This window comes from Oncorhynchus masou, chromosome 30 (assembly GCF_036934945.1).
Source record: "Oncorhynchus masou masou isolate Uvic2021 chromosome 30, UVic_Omas_1.1, whole genome shotgun sequence".
NCBI lineage: Eukaryota > Metazoa > Chordata > Actinopteri > Salmoniformes > Salmonidae > Oncorhynchus > Oncorhynchus masou.
The window spans coordinates 1747058-1759534 of record NC_088241.1 but is presented as its reverse complement, the minus strand read 5'-3'; the positions used below and the strand labels follow the sequence as shown (position 1 = coordinate 1759534).

The following is a 12477-nucleotide window of genomic DNA, read 5'->3' as shown; positions in this document are numbered from 1 at the left end:
GGCATCCCTGTTCATATGCGTCTCCTCTTTATTTCCTGTGTAGTATATGGGCTGTGTGGAGGTGCTACAGTCTATGAGGGCGCTGGACTTCAACACCAGAACTCAGGTCACCAGGTGAGAACCTCCAATTGTTCAAGGGATAGTTCACCCAATTACAAAATGCCATATTGGTTTCGTTACCCTGTAAGCAGTCTATAAAACATTATGACAATCAAAATCCCCCGGAAGTATCTCAAATGTATTGTGAAGCTCAACAAAGTCACTTATAGATGATTTGAACATGATGCGCGGAAAATGCTAATATCAGTACCATGACTTGAATGGGATTTGTGCAACAATTGCTAAAACGTTAGCATTTGGAAACAGTGCCAGGAAAACTAAACCAAGGGATGGATTGCTGTCATACCTTGTCCTTAGACTGCTTACAGGGTAAGGACACCAATGTGTTATTTTGTCATTTGGGTGAACTAACCGTTTAAGCTGTTGTTTAAGGCTAATGATCAAGTTACTGCACGCAGATGTACTGTGGTTAGGTAGTACAAAACAGAGCCATGTAGTTAGAGCTAAGTGTTGTATAGGGCTCTGGTACAAAACAGAGCCATGTAGTTAGAGCTAAGTGTTGTATAGGGCTCTGGTACAAAACAGAGCCATGTAGTTAGAGCTAAGTGTTGTATAGGGCTCTGGTACAAAACAGAGCCATGTAGTTAGAGCTAAGTGTTGTATAGGGCTCTGGTACAAAACAGAGCCATGTAGTTAGAGCTAAGTGTTGTATAGGGCTCTGGTACAAAACAGAGCCATGTAGTTAGAGCTAAGTGTTGTATAGGGCTCTGGTACAAAACAGAGCCATGTAGTTAGAGCTAAGTGTTGTATAGGGCTCTGGTACAAAACAGAGCCATGTAGTTAGAGCTAAGTGTTGTATAGGGCTCTGGTACAAAACAGAGCCATGTAGTTAGAGCTAAGTGTTGTATAGGGCTCTGGTTCAAAACAGAGCCATGTAGTTAGAGCTAAGTGTTGTATAGGGCTCTGGTACAAAACAGAGCCATGTAGTTAGAGCTAAGTGTTGTATAGGGCTCTGGTACAAAACAGAGCCATGTAGTTAGAGCTAAGTGTTGTATAGGGCTCTGGTTCAAAACAGAGCCATGTAGTTAGAGCTAAGTGCTGTATAGGGCTCTGGTTCAAAACAGAGCCATGTAGTTAGAGCTAAGTGCTGTATATAGGGCTCTGGTTCAAAACATTGCAAATCACAAAATGTACTCTTACTAGCTACCTCCTTTATACATACAAATGCATTATTTATCTCCAGTTCATATCCCCCAGTTCTCTTTTTTGCCCTGTTCTATTTTGGTCCCGAGCCGCTACCCATTCTGTGTTGGCCAATCTGAAAGGACTGTATAGGTTTAACAGTATTGTGTGTGTGTGCCTACCGCCCTCACAACCTCTAAATTAGCATGTTCTGGAATCCTGGTGGTTTCCTTCTGGTTTCTATAGTGATGTTTGTATCCATGGTGAGGATGAGTGTGGTTGTCAGGATGATCAAGTCTGTCACATGTTGCCAGATTTCATCTAATCTGCTGCACAGTGTGAAATCCGCACAAGTGTGTTACAGAGAGATTCTCACACGTGTTGTTGTTTCAGAGAGGCTATCTCAGTGGTGTGTGAGGCAGTGCCTGGAGCCAAAGGAGCCCAACGCAAGAGAAAGGTACACCAATATACACACACACAGAGTATTATTTCTTTATGTGTTAAGTGGAGGGCCGTGGTCAGGGCGTTGTTGGATCTGGATTTAGCTGGATTGACCACTCTGTGGTCAGTGGTACTTCCAGGTAATTACCTCTGTCTCTCTCTTTCTCTCTCACTGTCTCTCTCACACATGTACACACTGCCCCTTGTATGAGGGAGACTTGTGACTAAGTTGTGTGTTCCGAGACTAAGCCAACTCCAACTGGGCCGGGCCCAGTCCGTCTTTCTGGGGGCATTCCAGTGAAACTTAAAGCATCCACCCTAACACTACATAAAACAGCTATATACCCAACAGACTGGTTTGGCTAAAGCATGTCTGGCCCTGGGAGACTGTGGGAGACTGTGGGGGACTTGACAAGCTTCAGTTGATCATATGAACCATTGAACAGAGCAGAGTCGGACAGGATCACTTGCAGCCTGCAGCTGTTCTTCTATATATACACACATATACACACACACACACACACACGGCTCAGACATGCTTCTCCCTCTCTATTGCCTTCACACACACACATTCTTCTCTGTATATTGTACAGTATGTTTACAATGCTCTGTTGTTATCCTTTAGAATATCTTCTGTTTCATCTTCCTTATTGGTGAAATCTTCCTTTCCCTGTTGGCCTTCTGTTTAACATGAATGTCCCTCCCCTCCCCCTCCAGCCGTCGTCTCGCTGTATGACGTCCATTCTGGGGAAACGTAACCTGCAGTTTGCTGGGATGACCATCAGCCTGACGGTCTCTACCAGCAGCCTCAACCTGCTGGCCTCCGACTGCAAACAGGTGACACACACAAGCACATTCGGGCATGGATCCTGAATGAGTGTTTGTTGTTATTGATTTATCTGGGTTTGTTATTACAGACTGTTACATGGTGTTAATTACATCATCCAGTCAGTTAGGTATTTAGTATACACTATATCTAACGGTCAATGGAACCAACCCATACTGCTGAATGGAGAGACATGATCTCTCTCTCTCTCTCTCTCTCTCTCTCTCTCTCTCTCTCTCTCTCCACCTCTACAACTCAACTCTTTATCATGATAACATATCTCTCTCTTTTTCTTTCTTTCTCTTCTCTCTCTCTTTCTCTTTTCACAGATAATTGCAAATCATCACATGCAGTCCATCTCTTTCGCTTCTGGAGGAGACCCAGTGAGTCATACAGCCCTCTCCCTCACTCACCTCACTATCCATCCTCTATCCCCACTCTATTCATTGCTCTGCCTCTGCCCACCCATCTACTCTTCTATGCCTCTCTCTCCCTGCTTCACTCTGTCCATCCATCTACTCCTCTATGCCTCTCTCTCCCTGCTTCACTCTGTCCATCCATCTAATCCTCTATGCCTCTCTCTCTCACCCTGCTTCACTCTGTCCATCTACTCCTCTATGCCTCTCTCTCTCACCCTGCTTCACTCTGTCCAACTACTCCTCAATGCCTCTCTCTCTCCCTGCTTCATTGTGTGTTAATAGCTCTTCCTCCTCTCTAGATCATTGTGTGTTAATAGCTCTTCCTCCTCTAGATCATTGTGTGTTAATAGCTCTTCCTCCTCTCTAGATCATTGTGTGTTAATAGCTCTTCCTCCTCTCTAGATCATTGTGTGTTAATAGCTCTTCCTCCTCTCTAGATCATTGTGTGTTAATAGCTCTTCCTCCTCTCTACATCATTGTGTGTCAATAGCTCTTCCTCCTCTCTACATCATTGTGTGTTAATAGCTCTTCCTCCTCTCTACATCATTGTGTGTTAATAGCTCTTCCTCCTCTCTACATCATTGTGTGTTAATAGCTCTTCCTCCTCTCTACATCATTGTGTGTCAATAGCTCTTCCTCCTCTCTACATCATTGTGTGTCAATAGCTCTTCCTCCTCTAGATCATTGTGTGTTAATAGCTCTTCCTCCTCTCTACATCATTGTGTGTTAATAGCTCTTCCTCCTCTCTAGATCATTACATTTACATTTAAGTCATTTAGCAGACGCTCTTATCCAGGTAGCTCTTCCTCCTCTCTAGATCATTGTGTGTTAATAGCTCTTCCTCCTCTCTAGATCATTGTGTGTTAATAGCTCTTCCTCCTCTCTAGATCATTGTGTGTTAATAGCTCTTCCTCCTCTCTAGATCATTGTGTGTTAATAGCTCTTCCTCCTCTCTAGATCATTGTGTGTTAATAGCTCTTCCTCCTCTCTACATCATTGTGTGTTAATAGCTCTTCCTCCTCTCTACATCATTGTGTGTTAATAGCTCTTCTGACTCCCCTTTCTCCTCACCCTCCTCTCCATATTCCCTCTCATTTACCCCTCCCTCCCACCCTCTCTTCCTCCTCCCCATCCCCCTCTTCTCTTTTCTCTCCCTCAGGACACAGCAGAGTATGTAGCATACGTGGCCAAAGACCCAGTCAACCAGAGAGGTGAGACTCAATTTCATCCCTCCAATAGATTTATCCAGCAGCACATCCAGTCCTTGTTCAGTACTTTACATCAATGTCATCCCTCCAATAGATTTATCCAGCAGCACATCCAGTCCTTGTTCACTACCTTACATCAATGTCATCCTTCCAATAGATTTATCCAGCAGCACATCCAGTCCTTGTTCAGTACTTTACACCAATGTCATCCCCCAGTAGATTTATCCAGCAGCACATCCAGTCTTTGTTCAGTACCTTACATCAATGTCATCCCTCCAGTAGATTTATCCAGCAGCACATCCAGTCCTTGTTCAGTAGCTTACGTCAATGTCATCCCTCCAATAGATTTATCCAGCAGCACATCCAGTCTTTGTTCAGTAGCTTACATCAATGTCATCCCTCCAATAGATTTATCCAGCAGCACATCCAGTCCTTGTTCAGTACCTTACATCAATGTCATCCCTCCAGTAAATTTATCCAGCAGCACATCCAGTCCTTGTTCAGTACTTTACATCAATGTCATCCCTCCAATAGATTTATCCAGCAGCACATCCAGTCCTTGTTCACTACCTTACATCACTGTCATCCCTCCAATAGATTTATCCAGCAGCACATCCAGTCCTTGTTCACTACCTTACATCAATGTCATCCTTCCAATAGATTTATCCAGCAGCACATCCAGTCCTTGTTCAGTACCTTACATCAATGTCATCCCTCCAATAGATTTATCCAGCAGCACATCCAGTCCTTGTTCACTACCTTACATCAATGTCATCCCTCCAATAGATTTATCCAGCAACACATCCAGTCCTTGTTCACTACCTTACATCAATGTCATCCCTCCAATAGATTTATCCAGCAGCACATCCAGTCCTTGTTCAGTACCTTACATCAATGTCATCACTCCACTTTGTTGCTTTTATGTATTTTGTTTTGTTGCTTTTTGTGCTATTGCTTTGTCTGCATGCTATGTGTTGCTTGTCCTATATAATTCTGCGTGTGCTCACTGCTCATTGATTGTCTATATTGTAATTGTTTTTAATAACCTGCCCAGGGACTGCAGTTGAAAATTAGCTGGCTGGCTAAAACTGGCACTTTTACTGAAACGTTGATTAATGTGCACTGTCCCTGTAAAAATGAAATCAACTCAATATATTTATCCAGCAGCACATCAAATCCCTGTTCAGTACCTTTCTTTGGACAGTGAGGCAGTGCCAATATTCTGTTTCCTTACCTCTGTTGTTTACCCTCCTCTCTGCTTCCTTTCTGTCCAGCGTGTCATATCCTGGAGTGTTCGGAGGGCTTGGCCCAGGAAGTCATCAGTACGATAGGGCAGGCCTTCGAACTACGCTTCAAACAGTACCTGAAGAACCCCCCCAAACTGGTCACCCCCCATGACAGGTGTGTGTGTGTGTGTGTGTGTGTGTGTGTGTGTGTGTGTGTGTGTGTGTGTGTGTGTGTGTGTGTGTGTGTCTCACTCCTGAGTTCTGACTCCTCTCCCCTTTCTCAGGATGGCTCCATTTGACGGCTCAGCGTGGGAGGAAGAGGAAGATGAGGGAGCACCGCCCCCTGCAGATGTTCCGTACTATAATAACTTCCCCGGGAAACAACCTCCTCCTGGTGGACTGGTGGACATGAGGGCCCGCCCTGGGGCTACGCTGGTGAGATATATACAAACACACACATCAAGTAATTGTTAGTCCATTGTATTGAATCCAGACTGCAGCTCCAGGGGAGAGAGGGCAGTTCAGTATGTAGGCTAATCATCTGACCAAGTCTCACTCTCATATCACAGCAGGCCTTAGTCTTCCACTCTTTCTGGCGCTCTCCTTATTCACCTCACAGTGTGTGTATGTCATCAGTTGGTCAGTGTAATGTATGTTTTTCCATCTGTATCTTTATTGCATCTGGTGTGTGTGTTTTCAGCCCTATGGACAGCCGGGTCAGAATGATATTCACAAGCAGCCGCTTCCCCCTCTACCAAGTGAGCAATCTCTCTCTCTCTCACACACACACACACACACAGCTAAAGGATATGAGGTGACACAATACAATGACTTGCAGTGAGAGAATGACACGGACACAGTGAGAGGAAATGAGTCAGATTGACCCTGTGTGTGTTGCTCTAGGACAGTGTGTGTTGCTCTCGGACAGTGTGTGTTGCTCTCGGACAGTGTGTGTTGCTCTCGGACAGTGTGTGTTGCTCTCGGACAGTGTGTGTTGCTCTCGGACAGTGTGTGTTGCTCTCGGACAGTGTGTGTTGCTCTAAGACAGTGTGTTGCTCTAGGACTGTGTGTGTTGCTCTAAGACAGTGTGTGTTGCTCTAAGACAGTGTGTGTTGCTCTAAGACAGTGTGTGTTGCTCTAAGACAGTGTGTGTTGCTCTAGGACAGTGTGTGTTGCTCTCGGACAGTGTGTGTTGCTCTCGGACAGTGTGTGTTGCTCTCGGACAGTGTGTGTTGCTCTCGGACAGTGTGTGTTGCTCTCGGACAGTGTGTGTTGCTCTCGGACAGTGTGTGTTGCTCTAAGACAGTGTGTTGCTCTAGGACAGTGTGTGTTGCTCTAAGACAGTGTGTGTTGCTCTAAGACAGTGTGTGTTGCTCTAAGACAGTGTGTGTTGCTCTAAGACAGTGTGTGTTGCTCTAGGACAGTGTGTGTTGCTCTCGGACAGTGTGTGTTGCTCTCGGACAGTGTGTGTTGCTCTCGGACAGTGTGTGTTGCTCTCGGACAGTGTGTGTTGCTCTCGGACAGTGTGTGTTGCTCTCGGACAGTGTGTGTTGCTCTCGGACAGTGTGTGTTGCTCTCGGACAGTGTGTGTTGCTCTCGGACAGTGTGTGTTGCTCTCGGACAGTGTGTGTTGCTCTCGGACAGTGTGTGTTGCTCTAAGACAGTGTGTGTTGCTCTCGGACAGTGTGTGTTGCTCTCGGACAGTGTGTGTTGCTCTCGGACAGTGTGTGTTGCTCTCGGACAGTGTGTGTTGCTCTCGGACAGTGTGTGTTGCTCTCGGACAGTGTGTGTTAACACACACAGGATAGATTATACGTTGCTTACTAACATAATGCAATGAAACGTCCCTAGTGGACTAACCCGATATGACGGCTGGTTACACAGTGAAATGGCTGGGGAAAGAAAGAGCGGGAGAAGGAGAGAAAGGAATTCAACTATCGTACATGCAGTTGAATAATACGTTAATCGTAAATATGGATATTTAACACCCGCTCATTCAGATTTAGAAATGCAATGTACATATTTATGCTTTTATGTCTGTCGACTCGCTCTGCTGAAATCGCCCGATCCGTCTGTGACGAATAGTTAAACAGAAAGTCTCTGGTTGTGTAAGTCTCTGGTTGTCCACTAGAGGTCACCATGTCCTTAGTAGTTATAGTAGGTTTCATCTAACTCCATCTCCTCCCACTGGACTTCCTCTTATCACCATGTCCTTAGTAGTTGTAGTAGGTTTCATCTAACTCCATCTCCTCCCACTGCACTTCCTCTCATCACCATGTCCTTAGTAGTTGTAGTAGGTTTCATCTAACTCCATCTCCTCCCACTGGACTTCCTCTCATCACCATGTCCTTAGTAGTTGTAGTAGGTTTCATCTAACTCCATCTCCTCCCACTGCACTTCCTCTCATCACCATGTCCTTAGTAGTTGTAGTAGGTTTCATCTAACTCCATCTCCTCCCACTGGACTTCCTCTTATCACCATGTCCTTAGTAGTTTTCATCTAACTCCATCTCCTCCCACTGGACTTCCTCTCATCACCATGTCCTTAGTAGTTGAAGTAGGTTTCATCTAACTCCATCTCCTCCCACTGCACTTCCTCTCATCACCATGTCCTTAGTAGTTGAAGTAGGTTTCATCTAACTCCATCTCCTCCCACTGGACTTCCTCTTATCACCATGTCCTTAGTAGTTGTAGTAGGTTTCATCTAACTCCATCTCCTCCCACTGGACTTCCTCTCATCACCATGTCTGCTGGTGAGAAGAATTTCTAAACGAATGCCTCAGATTTATACATCCTGTGAATTATCTGGGTTCTTCTATCTGTGACATCGCAGAACAGATATTCTATTTATCTGTTCTGCTCTAAATGTTTCCCATCCCTGAACACCTCCCAGGTGATACTGACAGACAGTTATGTGATTAAACTTTTATTTTTATATAAACTCCTCTGATTGGTTGTTTCAGTGGGAGCAAAGGAGGGAGGGCGGGACCTGTGTGATGACCCTTCATACGTCAATGTGGATAAACCCCGCCCCGCAACAGCTGCAGCTAATGGCAATGCTCACAGAGATGCGTTCGACATGAGTGAGTCCCAGTTGGCCCTATCAGCTAGAGTCTGTGTACAATACATCAACTGGCCCTGCAGTCTATAGCAGTCACAGATAAGACTAATTAGAATGGTTGTCAGCTATATTGCAGTAATTACACTACAGTAGAAGTCATTTGTTTTTTCATTTGGGTTTGGACATAGGGGAAATTAGAATATTGTTATCCTGAATGTATCAAGAATGAATCTGGTCTGGTCGTATGGTCTCACAACGTCTCTCGCTCTGCCCTCTATCCTTCTCCTCTCAGAGCCATTTGATGATTCCCTGGGTGTATCAGGTCTGGGGGTCTCAACGGCGCCCCCTCTGGTGGAACAGCTGCAGTGCGAGGCCTGGTTCCACGGCAGCCTGAGTCGCAGGCAGGCTGAGAGACTGCTGACCCGTGACGGAGACTTCCTGGTCCGAGAGTCAGGCACCACCCCTGGACAGTACGTCCTGACTGGACAACAGGGGGGTCAGCCCAAACACCTACTACTGGTCGACCCAGAGGGAGTGGTGAGTTGGGAGGGAGAGGTGTCTGAGTTAGAGCGAGCCACCCGAAGCCTTCCCACTTATCAGCTGTGACGTGATATGTTTTGTTGACTCTCTCTATCTCTCTCTCTCGTGTGTGTGTGTGTGTGTGTGTGTGTGTGTGTGTGTGTGTGTGTGTGTGTGTGTGTGTGTGTGTGTGTGTGTGTTGTCCTACTCAGGTACGTACCAAAGACCACCACTTTGAGAGTGTGAGCCACCTGATCAGTTACCACATGGACAACAGACTGCCCATCGTATCAGCAGGCAGTGAGGTGTGTCTGCAACAACCAGTGGAGCACAGGGCCTGAACACACACACACTCTCAGAAACACTACACACATAAGCAGTGCTGACAACATTAAGGAAAGCCAAAAAAAAAACACCTCTAACTCGTTCTGCCAAAATCATTTGCTCTCTGCTTTTCCTCACACCCTTCTCTCCTCCTGGACAACTCACTGTTACCTCCGTGATCCCTCCTTCTGTTTATCCTTCCGTCATCGAGGTCCACTCCCTCCATCCCTCCAAAGAACGTGGGAGTAACACCTAGGAGCACTTTATTTTCCTTCTCATTGGGACAGAAATGAATACAATTTAGTAAAAAACAGAGCATTATTAATTCAATCATGCCATTGTATCATTTCTGAATGATACTATCATAGTAAAGGAGGACTATGCACCTTGGAGGGGAGGAGTGAAATGTAGAGAAAGGGATGGGGGGAGAGGTCTTGATCCAGACATGGCAGAGGAAACAGTTTCTCTCACCGTCACAGAAGCACTCCAAAGACTTGTCTGATGATTGGACTCATCAGAGAGCTCAGACATGGATCCTCCAATCAAATATCAGTGGAACACAGGAACAGCCAATCAAATATCAGTGGAACACATAAATAACCAATCATGACTGAGATCAGGCCTCCTGTTAATATGCATAGACATTTTTGTGTCCACACCAATCAGGGCCCTCACTCACCCTCAAGCCACTCCCATTAAAATACCTTTCATCTTTGACCATTGACCCCCTGAGTGATACCTGGTGATGTCACGGAGGACGTCTCTGTATGCAAAAAGGGGGTTGCTATGCCAACAACCATTGTCTCCGTCTGTCCAAATATGGACAAGGTTTCTTTCCAGCCTCCGAAGGTGGAGTTTGATAAAAGGATGTGATTCATGCCCATCCGACATCCGCCTGTCTGTCTGCATGGGACTGGTCTCCCTGTCTGTCTGCATGGGACTGGTCTCCCTGTCTGTCTGCATGGGACTGGTCTCCCTGTCTGTCTGCATGGGACTGGTCTTACCTTTCTGTCTGCATGGGACTGGTCTTACCTTTCTGCTCTGATCATGACAAAGAAAGTGGACTTGGTTGGACTGGGGCAGCAGAAACCATGGAGATGACTCCAACACCAACATACAGTGTGCTCGTCTGTATCTGTCGTGTACTTTCATTGGGAGTATAGTGTGTTTACATAGAGAGGGATGGAGAGAAGACTGGGAAGGGGCAGGAGGCCGGGGGGAGGTTCCACATCTAGAGATGTCATCAGACCTAGACACGATGTCATCTGAAAGAGTTCAAAACCAATTCTACGACGATGTCACAGTCAACCCAAATGCTGCTGTCACAATTTCATTGGTGCTGTGTTGGAATCGTAGTTCGTATTAAAGCCAATATTTTCTTGCTTTTCAATGGATTTGTTGTTAATAACTGTTTGCCTTGACAATCTATGGCCATGTCTCTGTCTGGACGAGTGGGGGGTGGAGAGGTTGGGGGGCATACTGGATGAAGTGTGTTTAATGCCGAAAGTGTTCGGTCCAGAGCATTCAAAGCAATGAATTTATCTCCTCTCCAAATGTGCTGCAACACTTGGTCAGGAGATTAGCGTTTAGCGTTAGCATTAGCATTATTGTGTGATGTTTCTTCTCAGCTCACTGCAGGGAAAACTGTTATCAGCACTGTTCACAACGAAATCTGGGAGTTTGGCGAACGTTGGTCAGACGTTGGACTTTGACGTGTTGTTTTCCTTGGAATTAGAAGATGGTAGAGGGAGAGAACGTGGAGGAATCATCCTCTCCCTCCTTCTCTTCATGATATTTTTTGTATCTTTTACTCGTGCCTTGTTTGTTCGATGCAGTCACCTCACTCCAGTGCAGTTTGTCACCTAATGTACTGTGCTTATTGTACAGTCAGTTGATGTACTTAATCCAAATGTAGTGGACCGTTGGATCCTGTCACATGGTCTCTCAGTCCATCAAAGACTGCAAAAAGGACACTGACTCTCACCACCCAGGTCCAGTGATGCCAATCCGCTCCTCTATTGCACATTCATTCTAACTTCCTGTTGTCACTTGTTGTTGTCACGGTTGGTTGATGTCGCAGCTCTCATTGGAGGGATTTCCACTCCACCTGTAAATAACATCAGATCTGATTGGTCGGTTTGAGTTCTTGGTTCTGAAATGAAAGTCTTTATTGTTTAGATGTTATTAATAACATGGGTGGGACAGAACCAGATACTGTATTTCACATGTAATACCCACAGAATACTTTTCTCTCTGAATCCAATTAATTTTGATTCTAGCCAATAAACCATGTCCAGGTTTTTGAGGGAGGCTGAAACCAAACTGTAAATGTGGAAGTGAAGAGTAAACTGGGATCTGCCACCTGCTGTACAAAATATTTCTCATCAGTAGGGTTGCAAAATCCTGTGGTTTTCCAGAAATCTTGGTTGGAGGGAGGAGCGTCTGCTAAATGACTTAAATGTAATGTAATGTAATGATTCACGGAATTCCTGCTTATTCGCTCGTGTAATTCTAGGATTATTTTAACCAGGATTTCAGGAAAACCGGGGAATATGGGGAAAGTTATCTGAATTTTGCAACTCTAGTCATGAGAAAGGGCTCTTTGAGCCTGGACAGGTAATTGTTTTCATCTTTCTCATCGTGCTTGTGTGTGTGTTGTGAGAGAGGATGTGTGGATGATCAGAGTTTATGGTTGGGAGTGTAGGGGGTTGTGTAGTTCTTACATGGTGGCACTTGTGCTCTGTGTGTGAGGTCTTTGCTTCATTCTGTCACAAACACACAGGAGGGACAGCTGTGTTAGACACAGACTGTTTGTGACTATAGGTCCTGGATAGGCAACAAGAAAACAAGTATACAAGCCCCAAGATGTGTGTGTAAAAGGAATCATCTATCCTCTACATAATTTGTGAAGCATTCTAGCGTTGTCATTGTTCATCACAGTTGCCTTTGTTGCATGGAAATCATTTTTAAAGTTTCTATATTGTTGTTTTGATGTACTTTTTAATTTGAGTTTTGAAAGCCAAAGGGTTATTTTCAATTAGCCTTCACAAATATTGATTTAATGTTTTACTTTTTACAGTACTGTTGTAATACTCTTGTTCTTTTGGGGGGGAAATACATCTGTTTACACCTGTATCTGAAATCACAGATTGCATATAAATGCATATATCATGAATCTTTCTTGGTGAGTTTGGCTTTAAAATGCAGTTTCT

General features: G+C 45.0%; 1 protein-coding gene across 4 annotated transcripts in view; it reads left to right on the top strand.

Annotated features, from left to right (window-relative positions):
- LOC135521774 (SHC-transforming protein 1-like) overlaps nucleotides 1-12440 on the top strand; it is a 28093-nt gene extending 15653 nt beyond the window's left edge. For all 4 annotated transcript variants that reach the window (XM_064947497.1, XM_064947498.1, XM_064947499.1 and 1 more), the window contains 11 exons: nucleotides 44-114; nucleotides 1636-1699; nucleotides 2401-2520; nucleotides 2839-2892; nucleotides 4088-4139; nucleotides 5411-5537; nucleotides 5647-5797; nucleotides 6063-6120; nucleotides 8325-8444; nucleotides 8715-8959; nucleotides 9154-12440. In XM_064947497.1, the coding sequence (XP_064803569.1) occupies nucleotides 44-114; nucleotides 1636-1699; nucleotides 2401-2520; nucleotides 2839-2892; nucleotides 4088-4139; nucleotides 5411-5537; nucleotides 5647-5797; nucleotides 6063-6120; nucleotides 8325-8444; nucleotides 8715-8959; nucleotides 9154-9282 (1191 nt within the window). In that variant the 3' untranslated portion in view covers nucleotides 9283-12440. The remainder of the gene's footprint in view (nucleotides 1-43; nucleotides 115-1635; nucleotides 1700-2400; nucleotides 2521-2838; nucleotides 2893-4087; nucleotides 4140-5410; nucleotides 5538-5646; nucleotides 5798-6062; nucleotides 6121-8324; nucleotides 8445-8714; nucleotides 8960-9153) is intronic.
- The last annotated feature ends 37 nt before the right edge of the window (nucleotides 12441-12477 follow it).